At 26.9% G+C, this 22,927-nt stretch overlaps 2 protein-coding genes across 3 annotated transcripts in view; one reads left to right on the top strand and one right to left on the bottom strand.

Annotated features, from left to right (window-relative positions):
• Positions 1 to 563: 563 nt before the first annotated feature.
• On the bottom strand, positions 564 to 4,211 carry Rlip (Ral interacting protein). Its single transcript, XM_083106071.1, has 9 exons — positions 4,067 to 4,211; positions 3,661 to 3,799; positions 2,924 to 3,177; positions 2,572 to 2,833; positions 2,305 to 2,485; positions 1,710 to 2,024; positions 1,267 to 1,627; positions 957 to 1,201; positions 564 to 864 (listed from the first exon to the last, which is right to left on the bottom strand). Exons 1-9 carry the CDS (start codon positions 4,149 to 4,151, stop codon positions 763 to 765), a joined length of 1,944 nt encoding a protein of 647 aa, XP_082962197.1. The 5' UTR covers positions 4,152 to 4,211; the 3' UTR covers positions 564 to 762.
• Positions 4,212 to 7,649: 3,438 nt separating this feature from the next.
• LOC145975417 (uncharacterized) overlaps positions 7,650 to 22,927 on the top strand; it is a 61,824-nt gene continuing 46,546 nt past the window's right edge. Inside the window, exons 1-3 of one of the 2 annotated variants that reach the window (XM_083105908.1) lie at positions 7,650 to 7,742; positions 8,425 to 8,570; positions 14,673 to 14,818. The gene's annotated coding sequence lies outside the window, so the exon portion shown is untranslated. Of the gene's footprint in view, positions 7,743 to 8,424; positions 8,571 to 13,393; positions 13,987 to 14,672; positions 14,819 to 22,927 lie in introns of those variants that run through there. The other variant, XM_083105915.1, reaches the window with a different exon arrangement.

Here is a 22,927-nt window from a genome sequence, read left to right as displayed (position 1 = left end):
CTCAATCTCCTCCGAATTTCCTTCTATTTGTAATCCTGAAAAAATCTATAATGTTACAATGTGCATGAAGAATATTGTGAAATATTATATAATTTACAAATAAGAAATTATACAAAGAAAAGTATATACGATACCAAGATTTGTTAGTTTCATGAGAATTTTTTTTATTTCGTCTGCTTATTTTCTTTAGTCTTAATCTTGGACACTTTTCTTCTCATCTATTCCAATTGTACTTTCGTCTGAATATTTATTTATAAGGATTTATTTTGTTTTCTTGTCCAGGTTGACATTTTTTACACAGGATTACTATTAAGACCAAGTGTACGGAATGCTTGATTTTCAGATTCTGAAATTTCATTAATCCGATTAATATATAATAATACAACTTCAATAATGTATTAAAATAGAATTATTACAATATAATGACTTAATTGCAATTCTAGATTTACCTTATTATATTTTTGAACACTTAAAAAATGTTCTTTTCCCTCCCTCTTTTCCAACACATATACACATTTAAAAAAGAATTCGAGAATTCGATATAAAAAAAGACATTACAAAAATTTCTGGCTACATTTTGTACAGTTTTATTACCTCACGGAAGAATAGAACGAGTTAATGGTACATATATGGCATAATTGTAACATGTTATAAACTATATATATGGTCACATTATGTGCAAAAACGTAATGTCAGATTGTATCTTTATAGCGTATAGATGCTCTGTATTGTAATCCCGAAGCGTCACAAGCAGATCCGTGGTCAGGTTTTGGCCATTAGTTGATGCACCGCTAATTGAACCCGCAGTTCCACGCAAGCGTCTTTCTCCTCGATTATACTGCGTATCAATGTCGTCATTTTTTTCTAAAAACCGAGGGAAACTCCGTATAAGTTCAGAAATGAAGCGAGAAATTCCTCTTTTCTCCCCCTCCCATCAGCGTTTAAAAGACACATACTTCGAGTAACTGATTCTCTTTGACTAGCTGTATCATAGCCGTCATTTCGGCTTCGTTGGGAGAGTGTATCCTTTCTTTGTTTGGTTTCTTCTTCTCCATACCGCGTTCCGTTAACATTTCCATTAATCGTTTGATCTCACTCCTTTCCTGGCTAATGCGAGATTTTAATAATGCTTGCATATTCAACAGTTCCTCATGGATCAGTTTCTCTCGCAACTGATCTATAACATCCTCCTCTTCAGGTTCTGTACATAAATTGACATTATAATTGAAGGTATCGAAAATTATTTTGATCGTATATGTGTATTACCGTTTGCTTTGTCATTCGGTGTTACATCTTCAGATTCCTTCGATTGAGGTGCAACCGTTGCAATGTCCGCGGAATCAACCGCGTCCTTATCTTGTACATTTACGCTCTGTCCGTTTTGCACAGTATGCGAACTGCTGGCTGAACAAGATTTCTCTTTTCCCTCTTCCGCGCTAGGCAGTTTGCTGTCTTTTTTCGCATTGTTCGATGGTTGACTGTCGAGTTTTACTTGCCCGAGATCTTCATCCGCGGATTTTGGCTTCTGCGAGATAGATTCTATTGGAACATTATCGGTCGATTTGCTTTCTTCGTCTAGACTCTTTTGCGTAGCGCCTTCCAATTTTTGAACAGTCTTGTACTTTCTCTATAAAAAAATTAAAATGCGCATTTTACGTTAATCCTTTCTTTACCTGAATTTATAATTTTTTTTTAATACAATTGTTTACTTTTAATTGCGTTATCATTCGTTGCACTTCCCACAGTTGTTCCTCGCGAGACTTTGTTACAAAACCAGCGTTCATTTGCATGTGAATTTGCGATAGTAACGATTCTTGTTTAGATAATTCCGCGGCTATACCTTCCACAGAATTAGGCAGGTTGGTGCTACCAGATGACAATGGTGGCACGTACTTTATTAATTGTACATTTGGGAATAAAGCCTTGCAGTGGAATAACAGCGCCAATAACAATCTGTGGCTCATTTGTAGAACCGGACTTAACGTCATTGAAATAGTTTGGGCGTTCATTTTCGTCGTTTTCTCCTACGATAAGATATAAAAATCAAATGGAATAAATCAATGCAATAAAGATTAAAAATCAAATGGAATTGTGTAAAGAAAGTTTCTTTCTTAATAAAATTTTTATCTTAAATAAGATTAAGAAGAATCTAAAGTTGACAAATCTTTTTTGTAAGTAGAAGAAATGTATATAATATCACTATATTTTAACGTGATAAAAATGATTATATATTGCATAAATTTCTGTTCTCAGCTTTGTTCGATAGATATTTGATGCATCGAGCTGATGATACTTGGAACGTACTCGCACTGTTACGTGATCCAGATGCAATATGACCCATGCCAGGAGAGTCCTGTTGCAATCCGGTAACTGTTGCGTCAATTGCGCCAATTGCGCTTCCCGCTGCGCGACATCCTTGGTCGACGCGGCCTGTTCGAAGCGCGATATCGTTTCGCTATTCTCCAACACGGGTTCTGGCAGTTCTCTACATCACCACAATGTGCACCACAATTTTTCGTTTGATCTTAAAACACATGGTGAGAGGAGGATAGAGAATTTTCAGATACAAACCTAAGAAAGAGTATCAATAAGCTCGTAGCTACCGTAGGTTCAAATTCGGACATGTTCACCGGTTCTCGGTAATTGTACAATTTTTTCAAGTACTGAACCTTCGACTTCACCCCAGGAGCCTTGTACAGACCCTCTACATTCATTCCATGCTCCTCTACATAATCGATGCAGTCTCGCACCACCAATGGTAGTTCGATTCCATCGTGACAACAGCTTCTCTCAACCGCTAAATGAAGACTAATACCGAAAACCGGTTGTTCCTCTGGAGAAATATAATATGTATGTATCAAAGAAGCGTTAACGGAGCAGCAAATCAAAATATAATTGCATTTATATATAATATCAATCTTACCACCAATGTCCAAACCTTCGCCACCTGCATGCTTCCCTTTCTTCCCTTCTTTCTTCAATTTTTGCTTAGTCTTGTCTTTATCCTTATCCTTCCGTTTTTCTTTGTCTACATCCTTCTCATCTTTGTCCTTCTTCTTTTTATCCTTTTCCTTCTCAGTGTCTTTTTCTTTCGCCTCCTTCTCCCGTGATTTCTCTCGCTTTTCCTTCTTAGAAGGAAATTTAAAGGCTTTGGTCTTTTTTGATTTTGATGGACTTCTGTGCAATAAATTATGCAGTAATCCATATATATTATAACATGATTAAAAAATTAAAATTACCTCAATAGCAGTAAGTAACAAAATTTTAACTGTTATTTTGTATATATATTACAAAGACTTTGATAATAAAATATATATTAACTGAAGAAATTAAAATCAGTACAAGTAAAAGTATAAAATCTTCGATACTTGAAACAAGCTTGTTTTCCATTTAGAAAAATCAGAAATCAAACTTGGTTGCGCAAATATAAGATAAGTAATGCAATACAAACGAAAAATATAGATCAATGACATAAGGATGGCCATCATTTCTAATTATCAAGCACTTGTTAACAGTATAACTTGATTCATATATTTCTGATAAGTATGAAACTGAGGAAAGATCTGCTAATTGCGTGTTACATTAGCACTTGCTTGCTATTAAAGATGTAACCAAATAAAAAAAAAAAAAAAAAAAGAAAATAAAATTGATGTGCTTTACTTGGTCTCTTGATCTTCGTCCGGAGAACTTTCACCCTCTAACGTCGCGTAGCCCCTGTCCTTTCTATCCTTCTTGTCCTTACGCTTTCCACCCAAGAGCTCCTTCTTGGAGTGCTTGTCGTGGCTGCCTTCGTCGCTAACTGCGTTATAAAAATTATTAATTTTTATTCCGACATCATACACACTTGAATTATGCTTGATGTAATAATATTAATATAAGTGAATTAATTTTGAGAAAGAGAGAGAGAGAGAGAGAGAGAGAGAGAGAGAGAGAGAAAGAGATACAAATATATATAATATTTGAGACCAGACTTTTTGACAGATGCATAACCTCTTTCTCTCTCTCTCACAGTGTATAAACGTCTGAAACGTAGGTGTAAGCTGTCGTGATGACAGCTGTTACGTACAATCGCTCTCATTGCTCTTCCTCGCCGATTCGGACGCGTACAATCCGGGAAATTCCTTCTCGACATCCGGACTCTCGAAGTCCATCCTCCCTCAACAAATGTGCATTTGACACTTGCTTGTTGTGTCAAACTCGAAATCTCGAGGTTCCTCGAGATAAATCGATACCTTGTGTCGATACCTATCGATCGTACTTTAAACATCGTTTGGAAAAAAATAACGCACGTCAAGAGAGAAAATAAGATTTCTTTCGTATACAGGGTGTATCTGAAATGATGCACTAAACTTTAGAAGCGTATTCTAGAGGTCAAAATAAGACTTTTTTTTCCTATGAACATGGGTCCGCAAATGAACCTTCCTCCGAGCTAGAGGGCCCTAAAGTTTGGAGAAAAAAATTAAAAATTGGCTGTATTTTACAAAAAAAAAAAGGTTTTGACGTTACCTATCACCTTCTCTTGAGAGATAAATAAATTTGCGTTGCGGGTGTTTGGTCAATTTCACACATTTTCGAATTTTAGCTCGGAGGGGGGTTCATTTGCGGACCCATGTTCATAAGAAAAAAAAGTCTTATTTTGACCTCTAGAATACGCTCCTAAAGTTTAGTGCATCATTTCAGATACACCCTGTATATTCCCGTCCCTCGATTTACGCGGATTATTCGTTCCACGCGTTTTTTTTTTTTACGAAGAAAAAACTGCGTAGAGTCCATTAATAAAAAAAAAAATAGATCGATATAAATCATAAAAATATTTAATATTAAAATTTTACATATAAGTAAATATTAATTAATTATATAAATTTATATATTTATTAATTATATAAATTTATATATAAATTTTATATATATTTCCACAAAAAGTGCTAATAAAAATTCAGAAGAAATAACCAAAATAAATTCTATTCGTTGTCGGTGTCTGCACTGTAATCTAAAACAATCAACTTTTTCTTTTTAATTGGCACAAAGTCACTATCTTCATCGCTCCAAATTTTTGAAAGTACAATCGCCAATGATGGAAATAAAAAAGAAAGAACCACGTGAATGAAAACAGCGTAACAAAGGGAATATTTACCATATAATTTATCATATAAAAAAACTCGCGTAAAAAAAGCATAAATCGAGGGACGAATGTAGAATAATTAATATGTTGAATATTCTTCTACGTTAAATTTGCACACATAGAAAAAAAGGACATTCTTGTTTTGAAAATATATTTAGTTTTAACATGGAAATCTTGAAATGAGATTATATTGCGTTAATTAAAGAAAAATATAATTGCTTGAATAATTGCTTCCTTGAATGAAGCCGTTTTATATAGTTCAATCAATAAAAATATATTCTTATGATTTAAGATTTAATTTTTTTGAATGGAAAAGAAACAATGTTAGATAAAAAATAACTTTTAAATCAAAGATTATAATTTTCTTAAAGTAGAATTAAATAATTATATATTCTTGAGATGACAATTACAATATTAAAATAAGACTATAATATTGTTGAAATTTAAAATTATTAAATTCTTCTAATTGTAAGAAGATTATAAATTGTTGCGTATATACGAAACAATGAATGCGTTAGTTTAAGTATATAAGTTTCAATTTGACACTTATTTTTTTTCAAAAATTCCACATACATACGTATGCACGCGCGCGCGCGCGCACACACGCACGCACACACACACACACACACACACACACACACATATATTTTTTTCCAAACATTTATATATTAATCTGTGTATTCAAAAAAAGGCGTTTTTTAAACTTTAATATATACCATCCACTACAAATCATCGTATCTTTTATACTTTTGATTTTTAGACTTTTTACCCGAGGAAACTTTTAATCAGCAATCAATTTGACCGAAGCCACTTTTTTCATATAAAATGTGCGGAATCCTTTTCAGTTGCGACTCAAAAAGAGGTAAAACTATAATATGTAGAACGATTTTTTACTTTTCTCGAAAATCATTCGATATATTAAAAGATGTTTATACAAGCAGAGAGAAGAATGAGAGGTATCATAGTTCGCTTTTAGGTGATTTTTCTAGATATATATCATAATATATATTATAAAGTTAAATTTTTTATTGAAAATGTTCAATATTATACTATTGTTATACAATTATATTATCTAAGAAATAAATAAAGAGAAAAAGTTAAAAATATGTACATAAAGAAACATTTATTTTAGGTATTAATTAAATATAAATTAGTTTAATTATTTCTTCATTAATATTTTATTAATATTTGTTATCATTAACTAAATTTAAAAGCCTATTAAGTAATAGTAAATTAATTAATAATAAAAATACATAGGTATATGTGACACGTTTTTAATATTTTAAATTTAAATTATATTCACATACAATATTCATTTTTAATTTCAATATTAAGTTTCCTGTTTTGAATTTGATTTTGATATATGTATATATTACGATTAAAATTAATATATATATATATATATATATATATATATATATTACCATTAAAATTAATGTATATATATATATATATATATATATATATATATATATATTACAATTATAATTAATAATAAAAATAATTTTAAATGATGCATATTACATGTAATATATATATATATAAATATATATATATATATATATATATATATATATTCTAAAATTCTGTTTTTAAATAGTTGCCCGAGCTATCCTTCAAATTTCCTTTCCACAGCAATTTCAATTAACCGAATATAATCAAAGTAAATTCAATCTTTTGTCAAATATTACCATAACTATAATGCCATTAATATAATGATATGTAAATAGAAATATAGATTATAATTAATAATAAAAATAATTTTAAACGATGCATATTACATGTAATATATATATATATATATATATATATATATATATATATATATATATAAATTACATGTAATATGCATCGTTTAAAATTATTTTTATTATTAATTATAATCTATATTTCTATTTACATATCATTATATTAATGGCATTATAGTTATGGTAATATTTGACAAAAGATTGAATTTACTTTGATTATATTCGATTAATTGAAATTGCTGTGGAAAGGAAATTTGAAGGAAAGCTCGGGCAACTATTTAAAAACAGAATTTTAGACGATAACCATTTTTTGGATAACCTTGACACGAGAGATCAAGGAATCCAGAAAGTTGTTTTGAAGATTGAATTCCGCTGTTAATTCGACCCAACTAGGAGCGGCGCCAGGTGCCGGGAAACGCAGAAGGATCCTTGCGAAACGCCAGGACTGTACGAAACAGCGGGCGAAAAAGGAGTCCGGAGAGGAGAAGAAGGTCTCACTCAGCACGCGTTCTCCCGGCCCGACAACAATCGACAAACGAGTTTAAACCTTCCACTGTCGGAAACGGCCAGGAAATCCGCAAGAAATCCTCGTGATAAGAAATCGCGAACATTTTTAAGAAAGATATCGGGGGTGCGTTCGCTCCCTTGTATGCGAAGCGCTGTTCCGATAAGTCACGTGATTGATTGCGCGTTTACGCACCTCATGTGCGCAGGATCGAGTCGCCTATAAATAATCGATTCGAGATCGCGAACATCATGTATTGTTCTCTAGTCCTTCGAAGTGATGAGATAAGTGTGTAGTGATTCGTGATAAGATAAGTGTGTAGTGAGCATCTTTACATTCGCATATTTTACACATCGATTTATAACAGGTAATTTTTACAACCGTATATTTGTAAAATGTCGGCATACAATCGTAGTACACAGAATGAGTTATTAAAATTTAATTAATATATGAAATAAAAATGTATATCTTTCAATAACGTTTATAAATCTTAATATTTATTTTTAAAGAGATTTAAATATAAATAAAAATATATATTACATAAAACTTATATATAAAATATTTATAATATTGAGAAATTATTATATTTTATATATTTTATATATATTATTATAATTTATATATGTGTGTGTGTTATATATTATATGTGCTATATATACATTTTTATGTAATTCTATTAGTATGAAATTTTTGTTCGCGTATACTTGTACTCATACGTAATGTTATAATTTTATAACGTAATAATTTTTTATATACGATTTTGTCTTCACGGGGAGAAGGAAGAATGGAATGTAGATAAATACATAACATATACACATACACACATATATTGTTACGGTTTGAAGGTTGCGATTTGTTTTGATTTAACGATCTACGACGTTCTATAAGAATATGTAAGAAATATTTCGAGTTTTTATCTAGAGAATGTATGTGTGAGTATATGTGTGTGTGCTCTTCTTGTTGATTTCACGTGTATTAAATTGAGAATAATATTGAAGCAAATTTGAACGCACAGTCAGTTCTAAACATTCTTTCGTTGTGTTTCACAGGTGATAATCCTCATTACCATCGTGCCGAATAATATTGAAGCAAATTTGAACGCCGGTTAATCAACCATTATTTCCCAAGCATCACATTTACAAAAAAGTATGGCTTTATGGTATAGCTGAAAATAATGAATATCAGGAATGCGCCGGTAAGTCTTTGCTCTATATTTATAATTCGGCAATTATGTATTATTTCATAACTTTATATATGCACTTGTATATTTTTATTTTTTCTTTTTTATTGAAAATCGGAATATGTTTGTTTCTCTTTATATGCAAAAACTGTTGAAAAGTATGTATATGATAAAAGCTATTATTATTGCGATACTATTACGCAATATTGAATTTTCTTGTAAATCGAATTGAATTTTTAAGAGCTCATATCTTTTATACTGATAGTGGTGATTTCCTCTATGTAGAAAATGAAAAAATGAAAAAATTATTACATTTCTAAATATATTATAAACTTTTTGTACATTAATAGTTATATTATAATACATTAACAGATGTATTCTTTTATCTTAAAATTTTATCTAATTTATAATATATAACTTATTTTAAATTATCATATACGTATATAAAATATTTTCCACACATTATAATGTCTGTTCATAAATGCAGATATATATTAAAAATCGTTATATATATGCAAAATATTACATATCTTTCATTTATTATTGCAGTTGTATTATAATACATTAACAGATGTATTCTTTTATCTTAAAATTTTATCTAATTTATAATATATAACTTATTTTAAATTATCATATACGTATATAAAATATTTTCCACACATTATAATGTCTGTTCATAAATGCAGATATATATTAAAAATCGTTACATATATGCAAAATATTACATATCTTTCATTTATTATTGCAGTTGTATTATAATACATTAATAGATGTATTCTTTTATTTTAAAATTTTATTTAATTTATAATATATCTTATTTTAAATTATCATATACGTATATAAAATATTTTACGCACATTATAATGTCTGTTCATAAATGCAAAGACATATATTAAAAATCGTTATATATATGCAAAATATTACATATCTTTCATTTATTATTGCAGTTGTATTATAATACATTAACAGATGTATTCTTTTATCTTAAAATTTTATCTAATTTATAATATATAACTTATTTTAAATTATCATATACGTATATAAAATATTTTCCACACATTATAATGTCTGTTCATAAATGCAGATATATATTAAAAATCGTTACATATATGCAAAATATTACATATCTTTCATTCATTATTGCAGTTGTATTATAATACATTAATAGATGTATTCTTTTATTTTAAAATTTTATCTAATTTATAATATATAACTTATTATAAATTATCATATACGTATATAAAATATTTTCCACACATTATAATGTCTGTTCATAAATGCAAAGATATATATTAAAAATCATTATATATATGTAAAATATTACGTATCTTTCATTTGTTATTGATACATAGTATATAACTTTATTTAATAATTAATCTTATTTACATAATACAAAAAGGATTTTTAAATAGCGATTTATAAATCGCAAATTCACATTTGTAATTGCAAATTTACATTTGTAATTGCAAATTTATATATGTATTTGTAAATTTATGTTTAAATATTTGAAGAGTATCTCTTTTGTTTACAACTCTCTTTTGTTTATTGACAATTACATTATATGTTTAGAATATAATAAATATAAATATTGCACAAACACAATTAATAACCTTGTCTAATTAAAAGAAAACAAGGTTTAATAATTAAATAAATGTTTTAATAATTTAATAATTTAACAAATGTTTTAAAGATTATTTAAAGATTTAATAATTTAATATAAATTTTAGTTATACTAGAATGCTATAAACGCGCGTTACGCGCGCGCTATTTTTATGTTTTTTTCAGCGCCAAGTTTTTTAATTAAAATTTTTTACTTTTTTGTTTTATATTAATTTTCAGTTTTCAATTTTTAAATAAATTTTTAATTTTTTAATATTATTTTTGGAAATTTAACAGCTTTTTCTTGTATAACAGAGTTTTCAATTAAAATATTTGTATTTAATTTGTACAAGTTTTCTTCCTTGTACTTTTATTTATCTTGTACATGTTTTTATCCTTAGTAGGCGCAATTTTTTTATATCTATTTTTGTAGACAATACAACAGTTGGATAATTAGCGCGAACTTGGCGCCTTTTTTTACCTTTCTTTTAAAAAAGTAAGTTTTTAGTATAATTTACATAAACACCCCAATAAACACTGTTATATTCATGTTATAAAAAGCAATAAAACGAAATGTTATAAGTATTATACATAAGTATTATCAATAAGTCATTAGTAACGCAAACTTTTCACATTTGTATTTATGATTTCATACTTATTTGTTTTGTATAATAAATAACTGTGTTATAAGATTGACACTTGACTGGCATTGTCATTAAAATTGATTTGTTTAATTTTAATATTTTCGAATCTAATATTTTTAATAACTAAATAGATTGTTTTCCATTTATTCGTCCAATTTTAAATAGTCTGTTAATATTTTGAATTACTGGGATTACATTAGAAATTAAACTGACAAAAAAAACATATACTTCGGATCTTATTTTAGTATCCGTTCCTTGTAAACTTTATATTTATTTTATAATGAAAAATTGAGAGAATATAAATCAATTAAATAAATTTAGAGACAATATAAATCAATTAAATAAAATTAGAGGGAATATAAATCAATTAAATTTGTTTTCACTGCATAGCGTCAAGCAAAGAAATACACATATAACGATATTATATTGAAATAATATTCTATTTTTTACTTTGTACTTACTACAAATTGTGAAAGCTCGGTTTGTTATTAATTTTATCGAATCTGTCCAAAGCCTAAATCACATATACTGCTTTATCCATGGGAAAATGTTTGTCTCCGGAATCGGCTATAAAAATAAAATTATATACATACATATCCGTATATGAGAAATGTGCTAGCTCTTGTATAACTCTCACGTGAAATAAGTATCCCTAAAAACTTACCTTTTTTAAAAAAAGGACGCCAAGTTCATACACTATTTGTATCCAACTGTTGGAATATTTATAAAGAATAGTGATATATAAAAAAATTGCGCCAATTAAGGATAAAAACTTATACAAGATAAATAGAAGTACAAGAAAGAAAACTTGTACAAATCAAATAGAAATATTTTAATTGAAAACTCTGTTATACAAAATAGTTGTTAAATTTCCAAAAATAATAATATTAAAAAATTAAAAAATTATTTAAAAATTGAAAACTGAAAATTAATATAAAATAAAAAAGTAAAAAAAATTTTAATTAAAAAAACTTTGAGCTGCTAATTTTATTAGTATATTGTTCAGCTTAGAAGTGTTGTTAAATTGCTAAATATAAATTAATTAAAGAAATTAAGTAATTAAATTTAAATATTTGACTAATAATAAATTAGAATATGTGCAATTTTTTATTGGTAATTTTAACGATGCTGTTTAAGATCATACTGGTATTGCTATGTAAAACTCTACAACTTTTGTATTTTACATTTTTCTTCAATTTTTTCTTTTACATATTTTCGGAATTATTCAGAAGTTCCGGTATTCTTTTTTACATCTTGTATAACATATAATATGTGAATTGTGGTTAAAATATTGTATTTATTAGCGTCACCTGCGCGTCAAATGACAAATTCGTATAATGTAACGCGTCATAATTTGTATTATATATTATTAATACCGCGCTGAAGAAGGATCATAAGGTGATTCGAAACGTTTGCTTTTTGTTGTTATAATATGAGTTTGTAACTAGTATTGAACTAATATTGAAACTAATATTGAAAAAAGAAAGAAGGTTTTGTTGTTTCTTCTTTTCGCTTCAACTATCACGCGTTGGCTCTTATGTGCCATTTTCTTTTTAATTTTTTTATTATTTGAACCAAATCTCTAATTATTAAATATAAATAATAAATAATATACTAAAAAAAATAGGGAATACTTTTTGTAAAAAATCGTAGAAGACCTAACTTATTTCTTTATTCAAACGAGAACTTTTACGTCGTAATTACTGGGGCTGTGCTGTGGCAGATCTAGAAAATTTAAATTTAAATTAATAAATCCTAATTTAATTTAATAAATAATAATATTCAGGAGTTACTTTGTACATACAAGGAGCTATGATGGATTTCGTGATATTATCGAGAAAGGGAAAATTTTTCGTGTAAAAACATATTGAAAATGTAAAACAAATATTTGCTTATATAGACAACGTATATAAGCGTCCACTTTCGAAAAATAGGAATCAGTTTTATTCTTAAACTCTATTTAATTTTGAAATGGAAAATACAAATATTATTTATATAATATTTATATAATAATAATATCTATTCTATCTGTTCTTTAACATCTATTCTAATAATAACATCTATATATTTTCTGCTTCAAACTTAAATAAACTTTAAGAGTTTTATGAAATTATTATATTATATATTAAAAAATGTTAATGTAAATATATCGGAGTCATAAAATCTAAAGAAACGGCGTAATATTTAACAACAATATAGTAATGAAATATTTTAAATATTAAAGCAAATAAATAAAAAAACATAAGGTTTAAACATAAAAATTAGGTAATATTTTAATCTTTCTGTTTTTTTCTTTTTTTCTCAAATTAAACGATTTATCTTGTGTGAGATTGTATGTGTCATCTCGACGAATATATATATATATATATATATATATATATATATATATATATATATATATATATAAATTACATGTAATATGCATCATTTAAAATTATTTTTATTATTAATTATAATCTATATTTCTATTTACATATCATTATATTAATGGCATTATAGTTATGGTAATATTTGACAAAAGATTGAATTTACTTTGATTATATTCGATTAATTGAAATTGCTGTGGAAAGGAAATTTGAAGGAAAGCTCGGGCAACTATTTAAAAACAGAATTTTAGACGATAACCATTTTTTGGATAACCTTGACACGAGAGATCAAGGAATCCAGAAAGTTGTTTTGAAGATTGAATTCCGCTGTTAATTCGACCCAACTAGGAGCGGCGCCAGGTGCCGGGAAACGCAGAAGGATCCTTGCGAAACGCCAGGACTGTACGAAACAGCGGGCGAAAAAGGAGTCCGGAGAGGAGAAGAAGGTCTCACCCAGCACGCGTTCTCCCGGCCCGACAACAATCGACAAACGAGTTTAAACCTTCCACTGTCGGAAACGGCCAGGAAATCCGCAAGAAATCCTCGTGATAAGAAATCGCGAACATTTTTAAGAAAGATATCGGGGGTGCGTTCGCTCCCTTGTATGCGAAGCGCTGTTCCGATAAGTCACGTGATTGATTGCGCGTTTACGCACCTCATGTGCGCAGGATCGAGTCGCCTATAAATAATCGATTCGAGATCGCGAACATCATGTATTGTTCTCTAGTCCTTCGAAGTGATAAGTGTGTAGTGATTCGTGATAAGATAAGTGTGTAGTGAGCATCTTTACATTCGCATATTTTACACATCGACTTATAACAGGTAATTTTTACAACCGTATATTTGTAAAATGTCGGCATACAATCGTAATACACAGAATGAGTTATTAAAATTTAATTAATATATGAAATAAAAATGTATATCTTTCAATAACGTTTATAAATCTTAATATTTATTTTTAAAGAGATTTATATATAAATAAAAATATATATTACATAAAACTTATATATAAAATATTTATAATATTGAGAAATTATTATATTTTATATATTTTATATATATTATTATAATTTATATATGTGTGTGTGTGTTATATATTATATGTGCTATATATACATTTTTATGTAATTCTATTAGTATGAAATTTTTGTTCGCGTATACTTGTACTCATACGTAATGTTATAATTTTATAACGTAATAATTTTTTATATACGATTTTGTCTTCACGGGGAGAAGGAAGAATGGAATGTAGATAAATACATAACATATACACATACACACATATATTGTTACGGTTTGAAGGTTGCGATTTGTTTTGATATAACGATCTACGACGTTCTATAAGAATATGTAAGAAATATTTCGAGTTTTTATCTAGAGAATGTATGTGTGAGTATATGTGTGTGTGTGCTCTTCTTGTTGATTTCACGTGTATTGAATTGAGAATAATATTGAAGCAAATTTGAACGCACAGTCAGTTCTAAACATTCTTTCGTTGTGTTTCACAGGTGATAATCCTCATTACCATCGTGCCGAATAATATTGAAGCAAATTTGAACGCCGGTTAATCAACCATTATTTCCCAAGCATCACATTTACAAAAAAGTATGGCTATAAGGTATAGCTGAAAATAATGAATATCAGGAATGCGCCGGTAAGTCCTTGCTCTATATTTATAATTCGGCAATTATGTATTATTTCATAACTTTATATATGCACTTGTATATTTTTATTTTTTCTTTTTTATTGAAAATCGGAATATGTTTGTTTCTCTTTATATGCAAAAACTGTTGAAAAGTATGTATATGATAAAAGCTATTATTATTGCGATACTATTACGCAATATTGAATTTTCTTGTAAATCGAATTGAATTTTTAAGAGCTCATATCTTTTATACTGATAGTGGTGCTTTCCTCTATGTAGAAAATGAAAAAATGAAAAAATTATTACATTTCTAAATATATTATAAACTTTTTGTACATTAATAGTTATATTATAATACATTAACAGATGTATTCTTTTATCTTAAAATTTTATCTAATTTATAATATATAACTTATTTTAAATTATCATATACGTATATAAAATATTTTCCACACATTATAATGTCTGTTCATAAATGCAGATATATATTAAAAATCGTTACATATATGCAAAATATTACATATCTTTCATTTATTATTGCAGTTGTATTATAATACATTAATAGATGTATTCTTTTATTTTAAAATTTTATTTAATTTATGATATATCTTATTTTAAATTATCATATACGTATATAAAATATTTTCCACACATTATAATGTCTGTTCATAAATGCAGATATATATTAAAAATCGTTACATATATGCAAAATATTACATATCTTTCATTCATTATTGCAGTTGTATTATAATACATTAATAGATGTATTCTTTTATTTTAAAATTTTATCTAATTTATAATATATAACTTATTATAAATTATCATATACGTATATAAAATATTTTCCACACATTATAATGTCTGTTCATAAATGCAAAGATATATATTAAAAATCATTATATATATGTAAAATATTACGTATCTTTCATTTGTTATTGATACATAGTATATAACTTTATTTAATAATTAATCTTATTTACATAATACAAAAAGGATTTTTAAATAGCGATTTATAAATCGCAAATTCATATTTGTAATTGCAAATTTACATTTGTAATTGCAAATTTATATATGTATTTGTAAATTTATGTTTAAATATTTGAAGAGTATCTCTTTTGTTTACAACTCTCTTTTGTTTATTGACAATTACATTATATGTTTAGAATATAATAAATATAAATATTGCACAAACACAATTAATAACCTTGTCTAATTAAAAGAAAACAAGGTTTAATAATTAAATAAATGTTTTAATAATTTAATAATTTAACAAATGTTTTAAAGATTATTTAAAGATTTAATAATTTAATATAATAAATTTTAGTTATACTAGAATGTTATAAGCGCGCGGTATGCGCGCGCTATTTTTATGTTTTTTTCAGCGCCAAGTTTTTTAATTAAAATTTTTTACTTTTTTGTTTTAAATTAATTTTCAGTTTTCAATTTTTAAATAAATTTTTAATTTTTTAATATTATTTTTGGAAATTTAACAGCTTTTTCTTGTATAACAGAGTTTTCAATTAAAATATTTCTATTTAATTTGCACAAGTTTTCTTCCTTGTACTTTTATTTATCTTGTACAAGTTTTTATCCTTAGTAGGCGCAATTTTTTTATATCTATTTTGTAGACAATACAACAGTTGGATAATTAGCGCGAACTTGGCGCCTTTTTTTATCTTTTTTTTAAAAAAGTAAGTTTTTAGTATAATTTACATAAACACCCCAATAAACACTGTTATATTCATGCTATAAAAAGCAATAAAACGAAATGTTATAAGTATTATACATAAGTATTATCAATAAGTCATTAGTAACGCAAAATTTTCACATTTGTATTTATGATTTCATACTTATTTGTTTTGTATAATAAATAACTGTGTTATAAGATTGACACTTGACTGGCATTGTCATTAAAATTGATTTGTTTAATTTTAATATTTTCGAATCTAATATGTTTAATAACTAAATAGATTGTTTTCCATTTATTCGTCCAATTTTAAATAGTCTGTTAATATTTTGAATTACTGGGATTACATTAGAAATTAAACTGACAAAAAAAACATATACTTCGGATCTTATTTTAGTATCCGTTCCTTGTAAACTTTATATTTATTTTATAATGAAAAATTGAGAGAATATAAATCAATTAAATAAAATTAGAGAGAATATAAATCAATTAAATTTGTTTTCGCTGCATAGCGTCAAGCAAAGAAATACACATATAACGATATTATATTGCAATAATATTCTATTTTTTACTTTGTACTTACTACAAATTGTGAAAGCTCGGTTTGTTATTAATTTTATCGAATCTGCCCAAAGCCTAAATCACATATACTGCTTTATCCATGGGAAAATGTTTGTCTCCGGAATCGGCTATAAAAGTAAAATTATATACATACATGTCCGTATATGAGAAATGTGCTAGCTCTTGTATAACTCTCACGTGAAATAAGTATCCCTAAAAACTTACCTTTTTTAAAAAAAGGACGCCAAGTTCATACACTATTTGTATCCAACTGTTGGAATATTTATAAAAAATAGTGATATATAAAAAAATTGCGCCAATTAAGGATAAAAACTTATACAAGATAAATAGAAGTACAAGGAAGAAAACTTGTACAAATCAAATAGAAATATTTTAATTGAAAACTCTGTTATACAAAATAGTTGTTAAATTTCCAAAAATAATAATATTAAAAAATTAAAAAATTATTTAAAAATTGAAAACTGAAAATTAATATAAAATAAAAAAGTAAAAAAAATTTTAATTAAAAAAACTTTGAGCTGCTAATTTTATTAGTATATTGTTCAGCTTAGAAGTGTTGTTAAATTACTAAATATAAATTAATTAAAGAAATTAAGTAATTAAATTTAAATATTTGACTAATAATAAATTAGAATATGTGCAATTTTTTTTTATTGGTAATTTTAACGATGCTGTTTAAGATCATACTGGTATTGCTATGTAAAACTCTACAACTTTTGTATTTTACATTTTTCTTCAATTTTTTCTTTTACATATTTTCGGAATTATTCACGAGTTCCGATATTTTTTTTTACATCTTGTATAACATATAATATGTGAATTGTGATTAATATATTGTATCTATTAGCGTCACCTGCGCGTCAGAAGACAAATTCGTATAATGTAACGCGTCATAATTTGTATTATATATTATTAATACCGCGCTGAAGAAGGATCAAAAGGTGATTCGAAACGTTTGCTTTTTGTTGTTATAATATGAGTTTGTAACTAGTATTGAACTAATATTGAAACTAATATTGAAAAAAGAAAGAAGATTTTGTTGTTTCTTCTTTTCGCTTCAACTATCACGCGTTGGCTCTTATGTGCCATTTTCTTTTTAATTTTTTTATTATTTGAACCAAATCTCTAATTATTAAATATAAATAATAAATAAGATACTAAAAAAAAAAATAGTGAATACTTTTTGTAAAAAATCGTAGAAGACCTTACTTATTTCTTTATTCAAACGAGAACTTTTACGTCGTAATTACTGGGGCTGTGCTGTGGCAGATCTAGAAAATTTAAATTTAAATTAATAAATCATAATTTAATTTAATAAATAATAATATTCAGGAGTTACTTTGTACATACAAGGAGCTATGATGGATTTCGTGATATTATCGAGAAAGGGAAAATTTTCCGTGTAAAAACATATTGAAAATGTAAAACAAATATTTGCTTGTATAGACAACGTATATAAGCGTCCACTTTCGAAAAATAGGAATCAGTTTTATTCTTAATCTCTATTTAATTTTGAAATGGAAAATACAAATATTATTTATATAATATTTAATAATAATATCTACTTTAACATCTATTCTAATAATAATATCTATATATTTTCTGCTTCAAACTTAAATAAACTTTAAGAGTCTTATGAAATTATATATTATATATTAAAAAATGTTAATGTAAATATATCGGAGTCATAAAATCTAAAGAATCGGCGTAATATTTAACAACAATATAGTAATGAAATATTTTAAATATTAAACCGAATAAATAAAAAAACATAAGGTTCAAACATAAAAATTAGGTAATATTTTAATCTCTCTGTTCTTTCTTTTTTTCTCAAATCAAACGATTTTTCTTGTGTGAGATTGTATGTGTCATCTCGACGAAAGTGACTTGGTCCAGAAGAAAAGTTAATCTATTTTATATTTATTGTAAAATTTCCCCATATATATGTATCCACGAAATTGTTTTCACACTATCATATCAAACTCATTTTTACAAATTATAATTTGCTGATCTAAACTGATGAATAAGCGATATCGCGAATTACTTCAAACAACGAGGAGGGAGAAGTAGGTCGCTTTTACAAGAACATTGATCCCAAAAGCATTTTAAATACAACGTTATCTCATTAATCGATTAAATTACGCCCATATTCTCTCGACCGTATCTGCGCAAATCAAAAATAATTATGTTATTATCGTATCACAATTATTAAACATTTAAAATCAATAGTTTTTTACAACAAAAAAAGAGAGAAAAGAAGAAAAAAAAATAATGAAACTTTTTTTAAACTAGTGATTTAATATATAACAAAGACAGCAACAGAATTGTTATTTTTCCTGTCAATTAATAACGTTATTAATTAATATTCGAAAATTTTAATTATGCACTTTTACCTTATCATTCACTTCTTTATATTATTTAAATACTAAAATAATAAAGTACAAAAGCAGTTAAACTTTTCAACACGAATTATAAAATTATTTATTTTGAGAAATAATGATTTTATTTTATTCAAATTAATATTGAATCGATCGAATTTGTTCATTAATCGTTCTGGTATATTGCGATAATGAAATTGTTGTTATTTACGTTTTTTTCCAACGTAATCACTTCAAAATTGCATAGCACGTTCTTTATAAAGATAATTATATATCATATAAAAATAATAATAAATAAAGGCTTTAAACACCGACGTGGATATTAAAACGTTTAATTACAAAAGTACAAGAATATCAAAAGCACAAATAATATAAAAGTCGTGACGTTATACATCGAAATTATAAGATTACAAATAATCTCGCAAACACGACGACAAACGTTTCGGTCTATTCCAGACCCTTCTCAATGTCGTACAATATAAAAACTTTAAACGGAGAAAAAAATATATATAATTGAATAATTTTTTCTATAAAAAAATACACAAACTTCTTTCTAATAATATAAAACTAAAAATATATATATAATTTAATAATTTTTTCTATAAAAATATTTAATATTTAATATCACAATAGGAATCACGATAGATCAATAATACAGTATAATAGCTCCATAACTAATTGGAATTCTTATTTTCCATTTTATTTTCTTCTTTTTCATGTCTTTTTGACATTAAATGTCTTTGAAAATTAAATCGATGTGGCGTTTCATACGAACATAACTCACAATGGAACATAGGCCAATTTTTTTTTATCCAGCAGCTTTTTGTTCTCTTTGACTTCATTTCCATTTTCAGTGTTGGATGTTGGTTCGTTCTCTTTCTTTATTTGTGAGCTCTCCAAGAACTTTTCTGTTTCGATTTGAGCATCCGACTTCGTATCAAATCTTGGATTTCGTCGAAGCGCTATTGATGGTTTACTATCTCTTTTATTTTTAACCGGCATTTTTTCTATTCCAATATTTTCCATTTTATTTTCTTCTTTTTCATGTCTTTTTGACATTAAATGTCTTTGAAAATTAAATCGATGTGGCATTTCATACAAACACAATTTACAGTAGAACATAGGCCGATTTTTTTTTCATCCAGCAGCTTTTTGTTTTCTTTGACTTTATTTCCATTTTCAGTGTTGGATGTTGATTCGTTCGGCTCTTCCTTTTGCCTTGTCTCTTTATTTGTGAGCTCTCCAAGAACTTTTCTGTTTCAATTTGAGCATCCGGCTTCGTATCAAATCTTGGATTTCGTCGAAGCGCTATTGATGGTTTACTATCTCTTTTATTTTTAACTGGCATTTTTTCTATTCCAATATTGTTCTGTTCATGAACTTGATTCTTCTTAACACTTTGGAGGCTTCTCAAGAGGAGAGAACTTATATCTCATTATACTTTTCGTTCACTTGTTTGTACTGATGGGGTTTTGCCTAGGGCTTATGGGTTATCGAAAATTCACAAAGAAAATTGGCCTCTACGAATAATTATTTCTTCCATAAATTGTCCGTTATATTCTTTTGCCTCTTTTTTACATAATTGTTTATATGATAATCTCCCAAAACCACAGAGTTACGTTCCTAACAGTTTTGAGTAAGTTAAGCAATTAAATGATTTACATCTAGATGATTGCATTGATTTGCTGTCTTTAGATGTGGTGAGTCTATTTACCAACGTACTCTCTAAAAATGAATCAGTGTATTATCACTGTAGTGAAAGTAGTATATATACTACTTTCACTAAACTGAATCAGTGTATTATCACTGAAAAACAGTAAATACTCACTGATTACAAGCAGTTATAAGTACAGCACTGATTACAGTGATAATACACTGATTCACTTTTAGAGAGTGGAGTTATGTTCGTATGAAACGCCACATTGATTTAATTTTCAAAGACATTTAATGTCAAAAAGACATGAAAAAAATAAAATAAAATGGAAAATAAGAATTCCAATTAATTATGGAGCTATTATACTGCATTATTGATGTATCGTGATTCCTATTGTGATATTAAATATTAAATATTTTTATAGAAAAAATTATTAAATTATATATATATTTTTAGTTTTATATTATTAGAAAGAAGTTTGTGTATTTTTTTATAGAAAAAATTATTCAATTATATATATTTTTTTCTCCGTTTAAAGTTTTTATATTGTACGACATTGAGAAGGGTCTGGAATAGACCGAAACGTTTGTCGTCGTGTTTGCGAGATTATTTGTAATCTTATAATTTCGATGTATAACGCCACGACTTTTATATTATTTGTGCTTTTGATATTCTTGCACTTTTGTAATTAAATGTTTTAATATCCACGTCGGTGTTTAAAGCCTTTATTTATTATTATTTTTATATGATTTACTCTCCCTTTGTATAAATTTTTATTTTTATAATTATATATAATATCTCCATAATTTTTATTAGTTTTGGATTCACATACATTAGATACATTAGATACATATATCAGAACATTATTCTCATTTTTCGACCGATCTGATGCGCTTCATTTTGAGTAAAAATTAAATGCATGCTGCCGTGTGTGATGGAAAATGAGATTCCTAACTTTCTCGCAGATAAAACGAAGCCTCAGGTGGTCGGTCTTAATAGCTCTTCGGGAAAAAAAGGCCAACTTTGCGGCTGCGAAAGAAAGTTATGCAAGCCATTTACACATATAAAATTCTTCAGAACGTCCACTTTTAATGAATTTGTATTTTAAGGGGATATTTCACTGAGAAATTGAACTTTAATTAATGGGGTCACTGCATGCTAGAGATTCTCGGTTTATAGCCGTGAAATGCCAAGTCTTGAACTCTAGCAATTTGCCGATCGATACGATATGTATCGCATGTAGCCGCGTAGAGTTTTCAACCCTGCAAACATATGAGACTTGTAGTCAATTTTATAGCTTTACATCAGCCTGTAAAATAATCCAAGAAAAGTCATCTGTTCCTGTCATTATAGCGGGACATCAAATGAAAGACTGAAAGAAGGCAATGCAGAAAAATAAAATCGTAATCGAGAAATAATTATATGATATGAAAAATTGAAATTTTTAAATAAATAAAATATCTCGATAATATCCAATAATAAAATTAATTGTTATTACGATTTTTTTAATAAAGATTGAATATTTTCTTCTCAAAATACATTTATTAAATATCCTATGTACCACATAGGATCATTTATTAAATATCCTAGTATTTTATTAAATTTCGTAATAATAATATCGTAACTCTTATATAATTGCTTAACTTTATTATTACGAAATTGATGATGCTATTCCATTTACGAAATGATCTTAATTACCATACTTTGACCTAATTACCTAAACTATACAATACGGAAAACGTATTGTTTAGTCTAAGTGTCGCTTTCATAATGTTCTTCCTATTGAAAAATTATTCTTGATAGAGAGTCACTTTATA

This window comes from Camponotus vicinus, unplaced genomic scaffold (assembly GCF_025532165.1).
Source record: "Camponotus vicinus isolate PSW18456_S1 unplaced genomic scaffold, iyCamVici1.0 SCAF_1, whole genome shotgun sequence".
Lineage (NCBI taxonomy): Eukaryota > Metazoa > Arthropoda > Insecta > Hymenoptera > Formicidae > Camponotus > Camponotus vicinus.
Note: the sequence above shows the minus strand (reverse complement) of the source record. Positions and strands in the feature narration are given on the sequence as shown.